Source organism: Furipterus horrens, unplaced genomic scaffold (genome assembly GCF_987537825.1).
Source record: "Furipterus horrens unplaced genomic scaffold, mFurHor1.1.pri manual_scaffold_2, whole genome shotgun sequence".
NCBI classification, from domain to species: Eukaryota; Metazoa; Chordata; class Mammalia; order Chiroptera; family Furipteridae; genus Furipterus; species Furipterus horrens.
Window position 1 is genome coordinate 64,219,461 of NW_028327172.1, and position 23,059 is coordinate 64,242,519.

Consider the following 23,059-nt stretch of genomic DNA (forward strand, 5'->3'; position numbering starts at 1 on the left):
TTGCTTTTGTGCACATAAACAAGACAAATATACAAAATGCCCTTCGACTGGTTTAGCCATGTGATGGGAAACTTTGCTACTATTAAGGTGAAACTTAGACATTCATGGGTACAGATCCCAGGAGCAAACATCCTATGGGGAAGTTCTTTTCCAACTTGAGTGTACATAAGGATCACCTAGGGGTTTTGTCAAGCTGTGGAACCCATGTTGAACTACACAGGGGTCAGAATAAAGCTAAGGACCCCTCCCCAGAAATCATACATAAAGACATTGAAGCCAGTTTGCATACATGATTCAGGGATCTAATTTCTGTTCTAATGGGTATGCTCAAAAATCCTAGAGTATAAAGTAACTCTAAGTAGTATAGGGATTTATACAACTGCATAGGGATTTATACAACTGCAGAGAAGGGGAAGATCACTGCAGGAGAAGATAGGAATGAATGAATGGGAATGAACTTGTAAAGAAGATGTAGTTTGAATTTCTATTGGCAGAGTGAAAAAAAAATTCAAACCCAGTGGGTGGGGGCAGGGATAGAATAATTTGAAGCCACAGAGGGAAAGATAGGAATAAAAATAATAAATTTCTCAGCAGGCTACACTGAACCCTTCAAGGCATTTAAAGAGGAAGTGATGTAATAAAAATAGTATGGACTGAGTTAAAGGGATAAAGTCTATGTTTTAACATATAAACATATACTATGTTTATTATATATTTAATATGGGAGGATTGAGCGTCGGCCTGCGAGCTAAGTGTCGCTGGTTTGATCTTCCAGTCAGGGCACATCAGAGAAGGAAAACGCTGACTCCAAAAAACCTCCGCTGCCTTGCGGCATACCTCTTCAGGGGAAAGGCTAAGGGAGTAAACCCCGACAGAAAATCCGGAGCCGGAGTCCCTAAGGCGGTTTGACGTTGTAGTCAACACCGGCAACTCCTGCGGCGCACCTGAAGCCAAGCTGTATTGACTCCGTCTTTCCCTTGGATCCTTCAGCTGCGAAGAGAGGGGGGGTCTGCTGCATGGGCAACAGCAGACCCTCCATATCACCCTGCCCAGGCTCTGTAGCTTCAGCTTCACTGGAGAGGACACTCCAGCGTCATCGCAAGATGTCGATTCAACACGGGAGGAGACAGATACCGTGTCACTCCCGAGTCGGACTGCACAACCATTCTCGGCGGTGCAGATAGACTCTTAAGAAGCTACACCATCGTCTCTCGAGACGGACGGCTGCCGACGACGACTCTCATTTTGAACCTTTGCTGACTGCTTTTCTTTTTTACAACCTGTTTGTTTGTCTGAAAGCTTTTTGGTTTCACCATACCTGTCTTTTCCTTTAACTCATATTGTCTGACCTTCCCAACAAAGACAATGACTACAGTATTTTCTTTAAATATTCTTTATTTGAGGTACAGTGTTCATTTTATTAGACACAAAATCTCCTTAAGCAAGTATCTCCCCAACACCCAAACACCTTCAGCAGAAAGAATTCTCCAGTGTTTCTACTTACATTTTAAAATAGTGCCTCCAGTGCCTGCACAGATCCTACTCTGCCCGTTTTCTGAGGCTTTACTCTCTGCCACTTACCCTAACCCTGGTCACATGTACAATAAGGGCAGGGGCCCTGGAACCCCATTCATTACCATTTAAAGTTGTGTAATTTGGGGAAAGTTACTCAAGTTTTCTCATATGTGAAGTGAGACTCATCATAGTACCTAACTTAAATGGTCATTATGAGAATTAAATTAAACCAATTTGATATATACTTTCCATTTTAAAAATAAACTTTGTACTCAAAATGAGCTTAGCAGACAGAATGCCTGGCATATAATTAGGGCTTATTATTATTTAATAAGTCTCTTTGAGAATGGTTTTCCCCATTTCAGGTCCTCCCTCCAACTTTATCTACAACCTTCTCTTCATACTTTTCCCCCTCTCACTCCTAACCCATTACAATCATGCTTCTTCCCACTCTACGCCAACTATTCCTGCCAAAGACACCACCTCTCTTGACTAAATACAGCTGTTCCAGGTGGCAGAAGGGTTACAGAGATGGGTGAAAAGGTGAAAGGGACTAAGAACAAATTGCCAGTTATAAAATTAGTCACAGTGCCCTGACCAATGTGGCTAGGTTAGTTGGGTGTCGTCCTGCAGAGTAAAAGGTCACCAGTTCAATTCCTGGCTGCGACACATGCCTGGGTTGTAGGTTCAGTCCACGGTTGGGGCACATGCAAAAGGAAACTGATCGATGTTCCCCCCTCTCTCTTTCTCCCTCCCTTCCCCTCTCGCTAAAAATAAGTAAGTAACATCTTTAAAAATAAATAAATAAAAATTAGTCATGAGGATGTAAAAGAACATAAGGACTGTAGTCAATAATATTATAATAACTATGTATAGTGTCATGTGAGTACTAGATTTATCAGGGTTATCACTTCTTAAGGTATGTAAATGTCTAATCACTATGTTGTACACCTGAAACTAATATAATACTGCATGTCATCTGTGATTGAAAAATAAATTAATTTTAAAGATACACCTGTTAATTAAGCATGCTTATGCCTAATTTATGCCATATATAAAAACAATTTCATATTTTATAAATAAAATACAGCGTAAAATATACACAAATATTCTAAAACCTCCTAAAACTAATTTGATACTTTTGATTTTAAAATTAAATTTGAATACAGTATTCCATTTCCATTGACCATTACCATTAGAAAATTTAATAGGAAAAAAATTCAATGTTCTAAAAGAATCACAATCAACCACTACAGATGCAAAATACCTAATTTCCCAAAATAAAATTTCAATTAAGGAAGGAGTTATTTGTTACTAATTTCCTATGTATAGTTTTAGATGGAGCATGACAAAACGAATAATCTCAACCATCTTCTTTGGACTATAAATACAAGGCAACTTGTATGTTGAAATTTGATAATTAAAAAAATTTAACTGTCAAGTAAAAATATTGGTCAAATACTTAATTTTTAAAAATATTTTTAATTGATTTTAGAGAGGGGGAGGGAGGGAGGGAGGGAGGAAGGGAGAGATTTGCTGTTCCACTTATATATGCATGTGTCCTGACCAGATTGAACCTACAATCTTGGAGTAGTGGCTCGATACTCTAATCAACTTAAGTATTTGGTCAGGCAATACTTGCGTACTTTTGCCTTTTTTTTTTTTTTTTAATTTAAATAAAATGTCACACATAAAACCGATGATGAGAATAAGTAAATGCATTCATATTAAAATAAGCTAAAATGGAAGATTTAAGAAATTAATCTTACTTCAAGAGTTCATATAAACAAAGTTTATGACAACAGAAGCTCACTCATGAACCTTGCCTAAATTTTCATTTTCAGATTTTAACTCTTTAGACAAGTGTTTAATCCAACAAAAGAAGAGCAGACTTATGGACAGTAGAAACATTCCAACACACTGGCATCATCTTCAGGGGCAAAGACATTTCAAATTCTGTGCACTCTCAAGTCAAAGATTCAATACTCTTGTCAACTAACTTTACCACCTTCCCCACCTCCATCAATCCCTTTCCAAAGGCTGCTGCTGTTTAAGAAATACAATAGTGCAGCTATAATATTGTATAATTGGTCTGTTGGATATGGAAGATGTATGAGTTGTAAAGAAAAAAGCCATCAAGGCCACTAGAGCTGCCATTACTGTTGCTGTTTATACCTTGAACCAGCATACTAAGCAAAGAGGGTAAAGTGTAGGAGGTAGAGGAGTGGTCAGAAATCAGGCCCAAATCCAGGCCCTGATGCTAGACATAGGTTTGCATGTTCCCAGAGGAACATCTTTTTCTATAAGCATAAAGATGCATAATGGGGTAACTATGGACTTGAGCCCACGTAACAAAGAAAGCCAGACAGTATCTAACTTACTAGGGAAGAAGGAACTAAGCCTTTACTTCTGCGTACTATGTAGTAGAACTGTAATAAAAGCTTTATATGTATTATATCATTTCCTTTAATATCTTCCCCTCTATAGAAGGAGGTATTATCACTCTTCATTATGTATATGACAAAAATGGCAGATTTAAGTAAATTGCCAAATAAGAGGCAGGAAAAAGATTTATACTCAGATTTATCTCCTATGAAAAAGGTGGAAATGTGTTCATAACACACACTAGACCTAAGAAAGATGGCTTGGGATTTATAAATTGTAATCTTCCAGTTAATCTTATGATAGAACAAATAACTACTTTAAAAGGTAGGGGGTTAGAAACACCACAACTTAGTTTCCCATCCAACCACAAAAGGAAGGGGCAAACCTTCAACACAAGAAAGCAGGAGAAAATGCAAGCATGTCAAAATTAATCAGCGTAGGAATTGGCAATACTCACTTCAGAAGTGAAACTTTAAAAACTGTTGGCTTTTAGTCACCAGCCCCTTTATGAATTAATGACTAAACAATGCTCTGGCATACAACATTGTTATTTTGAAATAAAGTAAGTACTCCTCTCCCTATGAAACTGCAAGAAAATAACGATCACCCATGATCCGGTTTCCTTAGAAGAATAATTACTGTTTTCCACAGAAAGTTTTACCAATGCACAAGCATTACTTCGTGTGGTCTAATTATAGTGTCTCACTCACCTGAGGCCGAGTTCATCAGATTCTGCTGCACTGGTGGACTGGTGGGGGCTGTAACATTTATCTGGGAGAGCATAGCCTTCCTGGGGTCCTGCCATGTTGTTGTCTGATCGATGTGACTGAGACAAAACAAAGAGCTGCATTAGATCACAAATACCAGGTCCTAAAAACAACACTCCCATGTACGAAAACAAGGCAGATTATACATGGGCTAATAGGCAAAGGTGTCCAAACTAGCTCTGCAAAAGCATATAGTCAAGACATCTCACTGCTCCAACCCTTCCTCTGCAACCCTTTTTTCATCTTCATATCATTTAACTTTCACTTCTTAGATCTTACAAAATTTGAAAAAGCTATGCCTGAAATTTTCAACTAGTAGGCAATTATTATCCACTTTTAATTTAAAGATAAAATATGATTTATTGCCCTGGATGGTGCGACTCAGTTGGTTGGAGCATCAGCCTGTGGACCAAAAGATCGCTGGTTCGATTCCCAATCAGAGCCCATGCCCAGGTTGCAGGTTCAGTCCCCAGTCGGGGCACGTATGGGAAGGCAACCAACTGATTATTTCTCTAACACATTAATGTCTCTCCCCCCACCCTCAATGAAAAAATATCCTCGGATAAGGATAAAAAAAGAAAAGATAAAACATGATTTATAAATTAATTGTCTATAACAGTGGTCATGTGATTAAAACCTAAAATCTGCAAGGGAATGATCCATGTTTTTTCTCCTAAGCTAAGAATGCCAATTAACATAAAAATTTTAAACCTAAAAGCCTTTAAGTAAACACAAAGATATTAAGTCTTATTATAATATATACACCAAAGACAAAATAGAATTAAAAACTTCATCTGTAAGTTTTTGTCTTCTTGTGACTGTCGTGAGCCTTTATTTGCTAAACAAAGGTTATATGCACTTAACCTACTGCGAAACATCTACATATACTTAACTTACTGCAAAATATCTTAGACATATGCATATAGAGTTCTTCATCTATAAAACTGGTATGAAAACAGCTAAAGATTCTATGAGATGTAAGATTACAAGTTACCTAGCACAGTATCTGGTGTATGAGCATTCAATAAATGTTAGTTTCCTTCTTCCAGCAAATGTTTCAGTAAAACAACTAAAAATATACAAATGAAACTACCTAAAATATTATCCTGAAAACATAGACAGAGAAGAATTATGCAAGGTTCTCTTCTGCATAATTTATAAAAGCAAAAACTTGAAAGCCATCTAACATCTAATGATAGGGATTGGTTATATAAATAGTTTAATATGATGGATTATAATGCAGCTACTGAAATATTTTAGAGCATTTAATAACATGGAAAATAATCATAATATAGTTTTTTAAGTCAGCAGTGAGACAGTATGTAAAGTATAAGGCTTATTGTTTAAATACGTGTGTATACTGAAAACATATGGTAAGGATAAGACATCAAAATGTAACAGTGTTTATTTCTAAATGGCAAAATTACAGGACTCTGCTTTCCTAGGTTTTCCTATTATTAAACAAGCACGAACTCATTGTTTTTGAAACTGGTGAGGTGGAATGGCCAGAAATAAGACTTGTTTATAAATGTTTCAATTTCAAATCTGAGTTCTCTCTTCTTGAATCTTTCCATGATAAATACTTATGTAAGTGGTTAGGAAATGCTGTTTATTTACTTTCCAGACATGGAATCAGAACGCTATCTTCATCAATAACGTTATCAATAGCACAGTTAAAAGGATCATTGACTCTGGCTTGAACAGACCAAAAATATTATCTACTGGAGATGAGCGAAGAATTCCTGTAGGCCCTAGGCAGCAAGTAGAAAGGGATGAAAACAAGGAGGTAACAATGTGGAAGATGTGTACACTTGGGAACGACAACGGTACCTGTCAATTCAGCATTTCATCTTCCACTGGTCATATATGCTTTTTAGCAGTAGCACTAGTATTTGCTCAGGTCTAGACAGTATAGGCAAAACCTTATTCAAGTCTTGCTATGTAAGCACCTCAATCCAAAATATCAAGTCCTTGTCAAGCCCGGTAAGAGCTTATTCCTCTTCCTTTTCACTCCTCCATGAGTCAATGAAAAAATTAAACCATAAAATGTTCTCTAGATCTACAGCCGTTCTCATGCTTATGGGTGGCAAGCAATCCACATATAGTAATTAACATAGTCACACACAAGCAAAGAAATTTAAAACCCATAAGACCAAAATTTAGAGAAGTGTCTCTCACTGCTTCTTATAATGTTAAGCAATCAGGAAAGGAAATGGCCAGTAACTCATTATTAGTGGTTCTTAAATTTCAATGAAAGTGTGTGCCACTGCCTATTCCTTGTCTTCTGGCCTTTTAAAAATCCCTAATATTTGTGAAGGGTAAAGGAGAAGAGGGAGGTAAAAAAGCAAGTTTATGATTCTGACTGCTGAAGATTTTCTATTATCAGCTGGGTTTCTCTAAAAACTAATTGCATAAATCATATTAATCTATTCATAATTAGATAGAGCTCCACCCAAGAGTTTACGAAGACAGCATTCTGAACTACTAACCTTCCCAAATATTGTAGCCAATCCATAAATCTGTTCTCAAGGATTCTTTCTCCTTTAAATAAATTAGAAATTTTAATATAATTCAGAGAATGTATAGTTTTACTTCTCTCAAAATATTATTTTGCTGAAACGATGTTAAGTACAAATGCTAAAATTTCTCCTCCTGAAAAAGCTGTTGAACCTCACTAAGAGTCTCGTAGAGCTGTACTATGTTAACCTCAGTTAATGTTCCACTGATTTAAAAAATATCCACATCTCTTTATGGAACAAAAATGCCATTATCTAAGTTGTCCAATTATAAAAGCATGCAACCATTTAGATGCCTAAAAAAATGTGAAATAAATTACCTTTACAATTTTTGTCTTCATTTAATCATGAAAAATACTGTTTTATCCTAGTAATTTGCAACAGTATACCCCCAAATACCCAGCCCTTCCTTTTAATCACAAGAACAAGAATCTTTATAAAAACATTGTATGCCACAAAAAAGTATTTTTGCTAAGACCAAAGTAACAGTTTGCTAGGCCCACTCTTCCCCCGGTATCTACATGGTACATTCCCTTACCACCTTCTGGTCTTTGCTCAAGTGTCATATTCTTAGTGGGGCCTTCCCTGGCCATGTCATCTAAAATCTACCCTACCCTTAGGTCTACCCTCTTCTTCGCTTTATTTTTGCTTGATAATCCTTTATCATTATCTGATATATATATTTTACTTATTTTGTTTGCCTGATTCACCCAACTAACATAAGGTGCAGGGATATAGGGACTTTTTGTCATATTATTAACTACTGTACCTTCAATGATTATGTAAGTGTTGACAAATACTTGTCAACAAATTAATCATTTTCTGCCCTAAGAATATCAAACTTTCTCCTAAAGTCCTTGTAGCCCTACTGACTTTATCAACATACACATTTTCCATAAAAATGAAATTATATTGAGCGCTGGCCTGCGAAAAAAGTGTCGCTGGTTCGATTCCCAGTCAGGGCACATGACTAGGTTGCACGTCAGGTCCCCAGCTGGGGGCGCGAATGAGAGGCAACCACACAGTGATGTTTCTCTCCTTCTCTTTCTTCTTTCCCCTCTTAAAAATAAATAAATAAATAAACAATCCTGCAATAAAGCACCTGTACAACTTTAAGAAAAAAAATGAAATGAAATTATAGGAAAGGACCATCGATCCACTAGAATTAGCAATAAGATCATTGGTGACATTAAGGAGGTAAGGAAGCAGATAAATTTAGTTGTGTAAAGGGAGGGAAAATGCAACTGGATGGACATATGTTTTTGTTTTTTCAAGAGGAAGAGACATACATGTTTAAATGTAAATAAAAACAGAATAACTGAAGATACACAAAGGTATCACTGAAGAATTACAGTCATACATCAGCTGGTGGAAAGAAACAATGCAGACATTGCTTCCACTGTAAAGGAAGGCGGGAGAGGATAAGGCAGAAGCAAGTAACTTCACTGGCTGGTGATAGTTGAGTGATTTCTGGTATAACTTCTACTCTCTTAACCTAAGAGGTGTAACATTAAGATAATTAATGCAGCTGCCATTATTGGTTCCTCCCTTAGGGACTTACACAAAAGGACTGCATCTGATACCCAAGAATCATGAAAACAATTTCAGTATAACACACATATATAAAAAAGATAATAAAACATTTAAATTCTTTTTAATATATTGAATAACAAATATATTACACACATACTAAGAAGGAATAGAATAAAAAGGTATGGGTACTGAACATTCAATAAAAGATACCAGAATATTAACATAATTTCTATTCCCACCAGATTGAAGCTTCTTGCGGAAGGTGAAACTGGGAGAGTGCCTGGTACACAGTCGGGTCAATAAATACATGTTGAATTGGATGAATATTAAAAGTAGTGTGTACTATTTAAGAATGTGATGACTAAGAAGTTCATATAAATGCTAATCTGGAAAAGTGCTAAAAGTTTTTTTCACTCTGATTCTTAGAAATGTCAAATTATAGATAACAATAAAAATGTACAGACCAAGGAGATAAAATTAAGGAAAAATCGTACAACAGTATTTCCAGTTAAAACATGAGTGGTTATATATAATACAAAATAATTAAAGATTTAGTTGATCTTGTTCCTAAGAATAGTTTAGCTGATGAACTTACTTGAGGAAAATAAGAAGCGTGAAATCCTACAGCCCCTTCAATACATGTAAATAAATTATTCTTTCCATTTCTTTGGGAAAGAAAAGGTGATTGGGTTTACGACTAAGGTAAACCCACTGATCTCACTCTACAGCAGCTAAGGCTGGGAAACAATGAACACGTCAAAGTTCAGACTGATGAAACAAAGTCTGATCAAGGTCCATGTCTAACAGCAGTTTCTTCTGTGTACAGAGCCACCTCTCCTATTGACTTTTCTCTCTTATTTTACACTGCAGAACTTGGTCTTACATATTGGATGACTTAGTAGAATGTATATACACAGAACCCTGAAAAGTGCAGAAATCCTGAAGAGAAGTATGAGAAAACTGACTTTTGGCATAATATCACAGGTTGATTCAGGCTCTGATATATAACAGTATTTAAAGAGTTTTATATCCTCCTATGAAATGTCAATCTTACGCAACTCAAACCTGGGCCTTGAACATCCAGGGATTTTTACCTTATGCAGCATAACAATACTGGACTTCCGGCCAAGAGGCTTAGACAGACATGCTGAGTCTCCCTCCACAACTAAGAAGGAATACAACTACCTCAAAACTAGAGACAACCAGAAATTCCAGAAAATCAAGCTGCACAGAAGTCCAACAAAGAAATAAAGAAGAAATACTCATCCAGACAGGTAGGAGGGGCGGAGCCGGGTCAGAGGGGATGTGGTATAGTGGCGGCAGAAGCAGGCTGGCAGAAAGTCACACATTTTAGAAAGTCGGGAAGGACACCTGGAGAGCGCCCCCAGCACGAGACCAGACCACGCAGCTCACGATTCCAGCACTGGGGAAACCCACAAGCCTGGCAAGATGAGGAGACAGAGAAGTATGGCCCAAAAGAGGGAATGGATCAAGGTTCCAGTGGGAGAGCCAAGCAATGAGGAGATAGCCAACCTAACAGATGAGGAGAGGCTTAGTAACCTCTGGGACTTTAAATGTGCCAACATCCGAATCATAAGCATGCCAGAAAGAGACGAGGAAGAGCAAGAAATTGAAAGCTTATGCGAAAAAATAATGAAGGAAAACTTCCATAATTTGGTGAAGGAAATAGACATACAAAACCAGGAAGCAAAGAGAGTCCCAAACAGACTAGACCCAGAGGACCACACCAAGACAACATCATAATTAAAATGCCAGAGGTTCAAGATAAAGAGAGAATCTTAAAAGCAGCAAGAGAAAAGCACAGAGTTACTTACAAAAGGGTGCCTATAAGACTATCAGCTGATTTCTTAAAAGAAACTTTGCAGGCAAGAAGTATTCAATGTGATGAAATGCAAGGACCTACAACCTAGATTACTTTATCTAGCAAAGCTATCATTTAGAATGGAAGGGCACATAAAGTGCTTCCCAGACAAGGTAAAGCTAAGAGAGTTCATCATCAACAAGCCATTATTTCATGAAATGTTAAAGGGACTTACCTAAGAAAAAGAAGATCAAAACTATGAACATTAAAATGACAACAAACTCACAACTATCAACAACTGAATCTAAAAAATAAAAACAAAATCCAACGAAGCAAACCAGAATAGGAACAGAATCATAGGTATGAGGATCATTTTCAGGGTTATCAGCTGGGAGGGGGAAGAGGGAGCAACAGGAAAACGGTGCAGGGATTAAGAAGCATAATTGGCTGGTACAAAATAGACAGAGGGAAGATAAGAATATAGAAAAGGGTGAAGCCAAATAACCTATATGCATGACCCATGGACATGAACTAAGGGGGGTGGGATTGCTGGAGGAAAGGGGGGTACTAGATGGAGGGGAGCAAAGGGAAAGAAAATTGGGACTACTGTAACAACATAATCAATAAATATACTTTAAAAACTTTAAAAAAATATTATTGCCACATCTTGAAATTACTGAGGAAATCCTAACAACACTAAATGCTACCTGAAGCTACAATGCTGAGACCCAAAGCACTTATCTCCCCAGGACCAATTCAGAGAATAAAAATTGCCATTGTTTTATAAGTCTCTTGCAAAAGTTGAAAAAAATCACTTAAGACCTACAGAACACTAAAATGACAACAAATCCACAACTATCAAAAACTGAATCTAAAAAATAAAAACAAAATCCAGCTAAGCAAACCAGAATAGGAACAGAAGCATAGGTATAGGGATCATATGGAGGGTTATCAGCTGGGAGGGGGAACAGGGAGAAATGGGGAAATGGTGCAGGGATTAAGAAGCATAATTGGTTGATACAAAATAGACAGGAGGAAGTTAAGAATAATATAGGAAAGGGTGAAGCCAAAGAACTTATATGCACGACCCATGGACATGAACTAAGGGGGGTGGGATTGCCAGGGGAAGAGGGATACTGGGCAGAGGGGAGCAAAGGGGGAAAAATTGGGACTACTCTAACAACATAATTAATAAAATATACTTAAAAAGAAAACAAACCTACAATGTATTAAGTGATATGTCTAAGGGCAGCTAACTAGTACGTAACTATTCTGGGATTTAAATTCATATGTGTCACGAAATCTACACTTTTTACTACATGAGACTTCCTCTTATCTTATAAGGGCATTTTGGATGTTGTTTAGGTTTCTTAAGACTAACCTCTATATCACTACTTCCCCTCCTCCAACCCTTGCAATAATTTGGTACAAGGAGACAAAAATCTCCTCTTCAATAACACCCAGTAGACCAAAATCCAGGATTCACCCCTTTGCATCTCTCCCACTCAAACACAATGGGAATATGGTAATTGAGAAGTTTCCAGGGCTTTTCTTTTTTCTTAATTTTTTTTTTTTTTTTTAAATTTGAGGTATAATTGACAGTCCCAGGGAATCTTAGATAGGATCCATGATAGCAAATCATATCTTCTCACAGATCACTTGGACCGACATATAAGATACATTTGCTACCTCCACAGCAAAACCCAGGGAGTTACTGTACAGCAGAAAGTTTCCAACATCCGTTAACTGCTCTCAGGGTGATGTGGCTCTTCCAAAGAATGGGCCAATGACAGCAGACAATAAAAATGGACTAAAGAATCTAGTATTGGGATAATGAGAAGCAGAGACTGGGTACAGTTAAGACTTGCCTACCTGAGATCAGAAACCTATCACAACAGTTCTCAGGTCTCAGAAAAATTGAGTAACTGGCCTTCATCACACTGCTAGTAAGCAGTATTGCCAGGTTCAAAATGTCTTCTAGCTTTTAGCTCTGTGCTCTTTTCACTCAATCTTACTAGTCTAAGTGGAAAAGGGTTTTCTAAAATGATAATTTGTAACTCTAGCAGAATATAATTTTTTTCAGGAAATATAATTTAAAAGGAGAATCAGAATCCCTTTAGATGTGTTCTTTTAAAATTTATCGACTATTACAACTAATCCAGAACTAGCAAATGAGCCAAGAATAACAAATCAGATGGAAAGCTATCTTTACCATACAAAATGCACAATCATTAAAAAATGTTAATGATTTGTCAACTGATGGCACTGGTAAAGAGATAAACTGGTTATGGTGGATATTATGTGTACTATCTCTTTTCCTTTAAATTGGTCTGCAGTTCTAAAGAGTTATACAGGTTTTGTTCTTTCTACTTTGTTTCTTACTTTAGAAGCAACATTTATGGCACTGATATAAATTGATATAGATGTGATAACCTGCAAATTGCTTGCCTATCTATTCACTTCTTGTTATACTGTAGTGTCTAATCTCCTGTAAAAGTTGGTTTCAAAGACTCCTGCTGTTAAGCCACCTCTCAGAATTTACCAAAAGTAACTCCATATTGTTTACTTCAATATATATTGTCATAATGCAACACAAACACATGTTTTTTAAAGAAGAGTAGTGAATCCATTTTGGAAGTGGATCACCTAAAGATTTAGACTAAGTATGTTACTTAAGAAAATCAAGTGCTATCATAGTTACATAGACTTAGATGTAACTGATTCTTTTGAAACATTTAGTACATTTCCTGAGACTCCCGTTCTTACTCAGGTAATCTTTTCCCCAACTGGTCCACAAAACACTTAATTTCTACCTAATCTTTCTAAACCCTGATCCCTCCCCTTTTAAAAGCCTCCTCTGTGGAATAGTAAGAAAAGTAAGGAAGACATCGATTAAAATCCCAGTTTTGCCATGAAAATCTGGGTAGTACAGGCAGGTAATTTTATCAGTTGGTTTTACGTTCAGTAGAATAGGATGGTTTATTTACTTCCTTCCCAGATTTGTGAGGATTAATTTGGTAACATATATAAAGGAAACTAGTACCGTGGCTCCTGGTATATATAAAAGACTCTCAAATATTTTTCCTGACTTCTTTCCTGTTCAAGTCCAATATTTAAAATAGGAAATACTACATGGTGAACAGGCCAAGTCAAGAAAATGTTTAAGAATGAGATATGAGTTCAGCTTTCACCTTAGAGATGATGAAGAGATACAGTAGGCAGACACTATAGGTTTCAGGGCAGCAAACTGAAATGATAAAAATGTTTCTGGACCATTAGATCAACTTTCACAGACCTATCAGCTTAGAGTAAGAATGAACTAGAAAAGAAATCATGCAAGTATAGGGAAAGAGCAGCAAAATAATTTGTGTATAATAATCACATTCCTATAACCAAATGTCTCAAAATATTCATTGTTGAAAATCTCATCATACAATTTTTAATTTTTACTTAAGCCACAAGATAGTCAACACTGTCAATCTAAACCAAGGCAAAGAAAGAGCAAAAGTTCTTATGTACCAGTCAAAGACCATCCCAACAAAGTCTAACATGTTCTTGAAATTCTTTGTTGTATGTTTTATTACCTAATACAGAATCCATAACCTTTATTTAGGGAAAATTCATTAACATAATGGGAAATGGGTTCTATAATAATTAAAAAATATTGATTACTTTCTTTTATCTAGCCTCAAAGTTTAGGATTAATGATGCTGCTCATTAGTGAAAGCATTAGAAAACTAAGCTAATGTAGTTCATTTAATAAAAATTTTACTAATTAACATTGTCATTGATACTATGATAAAGTTTAGAAACCTCAAGGAATAAATTACAATTCCCTTACCCCTTGTTCCTTAAGAGTGTGGGCTTCCAGCCAGCAGCATCAACACCTGGGAGGGAGCTTGTCAGAAATGCAGAACCTCATGTTCCACCCAACCCACTAAGAACCTGCAGCTAAGAAGACCCACAGGAGACGCGTGTGCACATTCACGTTTGAGAAGAGCTGCCTTAGAAATTCCTTTGAGACTTGAGCATTGACACTGTTTTAATGTCTGGAGAGTAAAGATTCTGTTTAGATCTCAGACTTAAAGAAAGCAAAATCAATACCTGCAGTAAAAAAATCAAAGTTTAATTTGCATCATTACTGCAGAAGGGGACACCAAAAGCCATTAGCCACTGACTGTACCACAAATAAGTACCACTTAAGTCACCAGTAATAGCATCCTCATGCTTGTTATATCACTGGCTGCACTGGTGATAGTTTACTCCTTCGTGTTTACTTTTAATTAAAAAAATAAAACCATTCAAAAATCGATTAGACATCACACAGTAGTCCCTCTCTATATCGCGGTTCACTTATCGTGGCCTCACTGTATTGCAGAATTTTAAAAAATATATTTAATTATTTATCGCGGATTTTTCACTATAAGGTTAATAAGGGACTGGGAACGGTTTATACGTGTGTGGGAAGGGTTTATAAAGCCTTAAAATATATATAAATACTAAAATATATGTAAGGTTCCTACTTCGCGGATTTTCACCTTTCGCGAGGGGAGGCGGGCATCTAGAACGTTATACCCATGATAAGTGAGGGAATACTGTACTAACATTTTTATTCAGGGCAGTAATTTTCAACCGTTCTCATCTCATGGCACACATAAACTAATTAACTAAAATTGTGTGGCATACCAAAAAATGTATTTTTTGCCAACCTGACAAAAGATAGGCATAATTTTGATTCATTCACACTGGATAGCTGTTGTTGTGCAGGCTGTTGTCATTTTTTATTTGACAATCTAAGAGAAAAGAGGTCAGTGCCCCTGACTAAGCAGTCAGGTACTGCATGTTTTAAAAATTCTTGCAGCATATGGGGTGAAAACCACTGGTTTAGAGCAATGGTTATCAATTTAGAAAGTGGAGGTGCATTTATGGTCATTACAGTCCTACAAACATTTAATAGGGAGACAGTACTGAATGCTAGATTCTGGCAATGCAGTATAGTATATGTGCTGCCGAAGCGAGCACCTGGCAATGCAGTATAGTATATTCCCTCACTTATCATGGGTATTACGTTCTAGACCCCCGCCCTTGTGATAGGTGAAAATCCGCGAAGTAGAGACCTTACATTTATTTTAGTATTTATATACATTTTAAGTCTTTATAAACCCTTCCCACCTTACAAACCATTCCCAGTCCCTTATTAACCTTTCCCACTCCCTTATTAACCTTTTCCACACTTTTATAAACACTACTTATGTTCTTAAACATATTCTACACTCTTAAACCTACGTAACTTTAACAACATACATATACAGTACTGCAAAATTTTATATGGGTACTCACCAGTGAAGTATACACAACTTGAATGATGAAGATGATGAATTAGCTGTGCAGTACTGATGGCGATGAAGGTGATGAAGGTGAGATGAACATACTGCACAGCACAGAAGAGCATTACAGCTCTTTCTAAAGGCACCACTTCATCAGGCGCTTCTTCAGGTGGTGCAGTAGTATCTTCGGCCTCGTCCATAACTTCTACTTCCACTAAAGGCATAGGCGTAACCAACCTCTTTGTTTGAGTGATGAACATAGTTATGGGGAGTTGCTGGTGCTGCTTCTTCTTCTGATTGAGAATGTTTTTGTAAACTGACATGGCACTGTCAATTGAATTTGCAAACTGCAATGAACGAACCATATGGGGGTCCCGTTCTTCAGCCACTCGTTGAAGTTCTTTGGCCATTCTGACCATGGTTGCAAGGCAATCAAGTGTTAGGCCAACCTCCTCCATTGTTCGTCTTGTTCCTTATCCTCTTCTTCACCTGCTGACTTAGTCAGCTCCTCTAGTCAACGGTTGAGAGTGCACATCGATCAGGGTATTTACGTCTTCAGTAGTCATGTCATTGAAGCCCTCTCCTCCCAGTATTTTTGCCAGCTTCACGGCCTTATCCACTGCAGAGTGGTGGATTTCATCAGGAGAGAATCCCTTGTAATCACGGACCACTTCTGGCCACATTTTTTTCCAGCTGGCATTCAAAGTCTCACTCTTCATCTCCATTATGGCCTTTTAAATATTTTAGAGACATGATGCAAATGTGTACTCACACCAGTACGCCTTTAGCAAGAAGTCTTCATCCGAGTCCACAGCTTCAATGAGGTTTTGCAGGGCGTTTCAGGTGTAGAGCACCTTAAAAGTGTGAATAACGCCTTGATATATTGGCTGAATGGTGATGTGGTGTTTGGCAGCAAGAAGTCTATCTGGATGCCATCATACATCAGGTCAATAGCATGGCCTCCAGCATTGCCCATTATCAGAAGCAGTTTGAAATCAAGGCCTTTCTCTGACAGATAAACCTTAGCCTCTGGGATAAAACATTGATGAAACCTATCAGTCGTGAGGAGTTTCGTGATCCAAGGCTTAGGGTTGTACATCCAGTACACAGGCAACACATTCTTATTTTTATTTTTTAGGGCCCTTGGGTTCTTGGACTTAAGCCCTGGCTTTATCACAATGCCCGCAGCAGGATTAAAGTTGCCCTATCTTTCTGGGCCTTGAAACCAGGGGCTTTTGCTTCTTCCTTCATAATGAAAGTGCAAGATGGCATCCGTTTCCAGAATAAGCTCATTTCATCCATGTTGAAAACTTGTTCAGGCTTATAGCCTCCTTCCTTGATGATGTCTTTGAATGTGATGTTCACGTACTCCTCGGCTCTGGCTTTATCCGCAGAGGCAGCCTCTTTGTGCAGAGAAACGCTCTTGAGTCCAAAGCGTTTCTGAAATTTGTCAAACCAGCCCTTGGTGGCACCGAATGGGGTTGGTCTGGTTGGAGAAGCACTTGAAGATCCTGCTTCAGCATCGTTGTTGTCGTCCTCTTCTTCATTCGCATCACTGTCGTGATCATCCCTTTTTGCTGCTAAATGATCATAAAGTTGCTTGGCCTTTGTCTGGATGGTGTTTATATCCAGCAAGATAATTCTTTTTTCTGCAATCCTTTATCCACACAGATAATGCAGACTCCATCTTCACAATGATCTACTGCGGGAAGTAACCACCTTCTTTGCTGTTCTGCTGAAAGTCACTGATGCCATAGACCTGATATTCTTCTCGTCCTTTTTTATATAGCAAACCGTAGATTTGTTGATCCCGTAATGGCAGCCAACAGATGCATAGCTTCTCCCTTCCTTCAACATGTTGAGAAGTTCCACCTTCTCTTTTATGGTAAGCACCTTCCTCTGGCGCTTGGGTTCACTGCCAGAATCCTTAGAAGATGCAGAACATTTGGGTGGCATCATAAGGCTTGAAATAAATTCAGTCTTTAAGGAAAATTTCACCAAACACAACACCACAGAGCAAAACTGTGCACAGCGATCGGAGGTAGGAGTGAAGTGGACAAGGCAAGATGCTGAACATATGCGCACAGTGCGGGATAGCAGACAGACTGATGCTATGGTTACTGAGCTAATCAGCACCCAGGATACACAAGACAAGGCTCTGGTTGGTCGCCTTCCATCAATCAGCCAATCGTGTGCCGTGCACAATCTCACGTAGGCAAACGAGCTCAAGTACACATCTCGTTTTCAGCATAATGTGTTTGCCCACCCCAAAAATACATACTGTAAACAGTGTACAGTATTTTATTTCGATTTAATACTTTTAATGTTAGAATCATGTAATATTTTTAAAATATATTTTTTGAAAAATTTTAGGCAAAAATCATTAAAATCCTAAATACTACGCGTATAAATACGTATACAGTACCGCAAAATCCTGTGAAATAGCAAAAAATCTGCATAATATAATATTTTAAAAAATCCTGCGATACAGTGAGGCTGTGGTAAGTGAACCACGATATAGAGAGGGACGACTGTAGTAGGTCTTCCACAACTTTGGAGTGCCTTGCCAGATATTCACGTAGGTAAAAGACACATTTACACATAAAACTCCACTTTATACACAGACAACATATGTTTTGCACAATTTTAATTACATAATAAGCTATTCTGGAAGTCAATCAATTATACTTAGTTTTGTTTGGAAATCTGTTAATACTATATCCTTTTTGGATAATCACAACAATTTTTAGTTACCAACTCAACACAGTCTTTATTCAAAACTTCATGTTCACGGCAATTATAGGTATAGATGCATGTGACTATTATTTTATAACTTCTAATATAGTCATGCCCAAGCATTTATATATTAATATTCATATTATTTTACCACAAATTACTTCTCCACATTATAGACTGATACTCTTGATTTTTAAAATTATGTACTTAGTTATATTAGAATAAACACTTTCCAAAATAATTCTTACTAAAAGGGGCTGATGGGGCTGATAAGGTTAAAAAAACATTGCCTTAAGAAACAAAAACTACAAATAGTGTTTTCTGTAATACAAATCTAATGTCTCCCATACGATTGTTATGGGTAGACAGTCAAGAGTGCCAGGGGAGTCTTGTCCATCATCAGCCAAGATGGCGGCAGGGAGAGGAAGCAGAAAGCTAGATATATCAATGGATAGGGCCAAAGTGCAGGAAAAGCTAGCAAGATAATTAGATAGAAAAAAGCCCTCCCCCACATCAGATTGGGGGTGGGACCAGGGGAAAGCAGGCACGTGGCCATAGAAGTCAAAATGGCGCAGGTAGAGGTGCTAGACCAAAGAGGCCTGTCAGTCTAGCCCACGGAAAGAAGAGACTGGTTGGGAGGTGGAGCTACGCAAAGTGCGCAAGAGCACCTGTCTGTCCAGAAGACCAAAACTAACATAATCCCAGGGTACAGAGGCTGGCTTGCTGGTTCACTGTGACCTGCACTTGCACAGTGCATTCGCCCATGGCCTCCAGTAGGGAGCTTCACTCTCCTGCCCATCTGGTGATGCACTGGTCACGCACTCTCTCTCCTTGGAGCACGCATCTCTGTGAACTAATCTTTGCTGCACGGGCTTGTAATATAACTGTTATGGGAACTGTTAGAAATTCCTAATTTTCCTCAATAAAGGTGAACAAAGATGATTCTGCTTTTAAACGAGTTATCTTGGCAACCAAATCACCACCATTCCTGAAGAAAGTCAGAAAATTTGAACTGGAGTATATGTAAGACCACAAAAGCTAACTAAATGATTGTTTTTATTAAATAAATAAATAAATAAATAAATAAATAAATAAGCGAGCGTCTTTTAGGAAACAAAAAAATAAGCTTAAAACTGGAAAACCAGGAATAATACAAAATAGACATAAGGGATGTTTTAATATTAAAATTTGTTACTGCTGTCAGGCACTCGAAATTCTATGATGGCAAGGCTGGTTTTAAAATTTAGAAGAGTGGGCAGTCAGCCCAGATTTATTACTCACTTATCAAGCCCATGTTTGTTGTGCAAGTGTTATTTATAGTCACATGCTAGAGGCTGTACCCAAGCTAGCTAAACCTACACGCTTAATTGACTCTAGGAACAATGACACATTGTTCAATCTAATCCTTCTATAAACTGCAGTTCCTAAGCCACAACCATATGGTTTTTATATTTGTATTATGACTACAATGAACTATCTTTAGAACCCTCAAAAGTTGCACATACTATAATTTTTTAATACGGATGAGAATACTCACAAACTTTGCCTCAATGAGAACATAGTTCTTATATTACTGGAAATTAAAATATTAAAATGTAAATAATCTGGCTATCACTCAAGGCTATTAAAAAATGGGTTAAAATATTGAACCAATGCAGGCAGAAAAACACACAAAAGCAAACGTGAACACTGATTATACTCTACAATTTGTGCACCACACTGTAATTTGACCCTATAGCCTTAGGGTGAACAAAATTAATGTTGTTCACAAGTATGAAGTCATTTTAAATACAATTTGACCATGTTGCCGTACAAGAGTGACATTCTTATACTATACATCTCTCCTCAGAAATGATTATTCCCCAAGGAAGGGGTGAGGATGGAGCAGCTATGAGAATAATGCCAAAGCTCAAGAAGAGGCTTCCTGTAACAAACAGTTCTCTCAATCTAGTTCCAGACTGCTTTTGTGCTTAGCAATATTCTTTTCATAATGTCCCAACGACTGAGAACATTCTCTGCAAGTTAAAGAAATGTATTTATTTGTCCTTATTTCATGATCTAGAAAAAGACTGATGTCATCACTGTATGAATGGTGACTCATGGTTGTATTACTAGATCAAAGACCAAAAATCAAGTCTCTTGATTCTCAATTATAAAGTCTACCTAGATCCTTTCATAAGAGTCAACTTAAAAAAAAAAAAGGTAAATAGAAACATCAGAATTATGACCAAAAACCCAAAACAAGAAAGCTCTATGGTATTTTAAAACACAGAAAATCTATAATTATTCAAAATGTGATCCTTAACCACCTGCATCAGAATGATCTGAAAGACTCATTAGCTCCTCTGTATTTCTTTTTTCTTCTTTTTTTTTTTATAATTTATTTGTTTGTTTATTTTATTTTTAGAGAGAGGGGAAAGGAGAAAGAGAGGGAGAGAAACATCACTGTGTGGTTGCCTCTCACTCCCGCCCCCAACTGGGGACCTGATGTGCAACCTAATAATGTGCACTGACTGGGAATCGAACCAGCGACACTTAGCTCGCAGGTCGAGGATGCTCCTCTGTATTTCTAAGCACGGTAAGATTGGAGCATAACTGATCCAACAATTTTCCATATTCTTTCACAATCTGAGATCATTACATACAACAAACCATTTATTTACCCAGATGAGCCAGATAAAGAATGCCATCTCTTCAAAAGATAGGTTTTTTCCCTCATATTTCACTGCTTTGCTTAAATTGGTACTCCTAAGCAAGGAAGTATTTTAAATGAAACTACTACATGACAGATGTCAAAGACAAGCAAACTTTTTATCCATGATAAAACCTTGGCAGTGTTATTCTTTCATTTTATAATTGCGGCTCTAGAGGTAGAAAAAAAAGACACTGAAGAGAAGGCAACAAATGTGTTGAGTACCAATTCTGACCTCATTTGCTGTGACATGACTTAGTCCTGTGGCCCTCAATGAAGAACGAAGAAGCGAGACAGGTTTTGGCAGCCACATAAAGCTATAATCAACTTTCGGTGTCTCATCAGACACCAGTAGCTTCGAAATAAGGATCTGTTCAGTCTGTTGGCGCATGTGTCTACTGTGAGAAAATCACATTTAGTTCAAAACCTGGAACCATATTCATATTTATGGCTACATTCAAGTTTTCAACTGTTATCAACACAACAGGGCTTCAGTCTCCTAAAATATTAATATAGGACGAAACAGCCTTGGAAACATATCCAAAATGGTAAATCACCAGGAAGGCAGTCAAAAAAAAAAAAAACATAATAAACACTTCTAAGTCAAGTGGGTAAATGTCCGTACTAGAACAAAACACATATGGAACTTTTAATATAAACTGCCAGCCTTCCCTACACCTGCCATTAAAACAATTTAACTGATTGATTTTAGAGCAAAGAAGGGTGAGGGTGAGGGTGAGAAAGAAAGAGAAACATCGATTTGTTGCTCTATCCATTTTATGCATGCATTGGTTGATTCTTGTATGTGCCCTGACCAGATGGAACCTTGCGACCCTGGCGTTTGGGGATGATGCTGTAACCAACTAAGCTACCTGGCCAGGCCCATTTTGCTAAAAATAATACAATTAGTTAAAGAATCTTACATATTTTCTCTTTAATTATCATTTGGCTTTAAAAAGTAGTTTAATAACAGTGTATGTAGTGTCTTCAATCATCTAAAAATATATTGGAATTAGCAAAATAATTGGGAGAAAGACCCCAAAATCCGAAACAGTTAACCTTTATACATTCTACACCGCATTTTCAGAATGAATGTGGCAAAGAGGGAGTAGAATTCTTTCATTTATGGCCAAGTAGTCATCCACCTTCCTTCTAGCCATTAAAAGTGATCTCTGCATGGTCATGCTATGCTGGTAAAAAAGGAAGGAAGGAAGGAAGGAAGGAAGGAAGGAAGGAAGGAAGGAAGGAAGGAAGGAAGGAAGGAAGGAAAGAAGGAAGGAAGGAAGGAAGGAAGGAAGGAAGGAAGGAAGGGAGGGAGGGAGGAAGGGAGGGAGGGAGGGAGGGAGGGAAGAGAAGAAGGAAAGAAGGAAAGAAGGAAAGAAGAAAAGGGAAAGAAGGAAATAGAAAGAAGGAAATAAAGAGAAAGAAAGAAAGAAAGAAAGAAAGAAAGAAAGAAAGAAAGAAAGAAAGAAAGAAAGAAAGAAAGAAAGAAAGAAAGAAAGAAAGAAAAAGAAAGAAAAGAAGTAAAGAAAATGAATGCCACATACTCATCCAGGGCTGACTTACATACAATACTCAGTAGTTTATCAACACTAACTTATAAACACAGATTAAATGTTGCCTTCGTCTCCTGTGGGCTTAACATGTTCATTGAAAGAGATGTATGCACACCTAAAACTTATGTAATGTTATTATCAATTTTACCTCAACTAAAAAAAAGTCATTTTGCAAATCCTCCAGTTCACCAGAATCATAACATTTGTTCA

General features: G+C 37.4%; 1 protein-coding gene across 8 annotated transcripts in view; it reads right to left on the minus strand.

Annotated features, from left to right (window-relative positions):
- The window catches only part of YAP1 (Yes1 associated transcriptional regulator), a 122,906-nt gene that overhangs the window by 57,785 nt on the left and 42,062 nt on the right, over nucleotides 1-23,059 (minus strand). For all 8 annotated transcript variants that reach the window (XM_090265825.1, XM_090265821.1, XM_090265823.1 and 5 more), the window contains exon 3: nucleotides 4,611-4,726. In XM_090265825.1, the coding sequence (XP_090121951.1) occupies nucleotides 4,611-4,726 (116 nt within the window). The remainder of the gene's footprint in view (nucleotides 1-4,610; nucleotides 4,727-23,059) is intronic.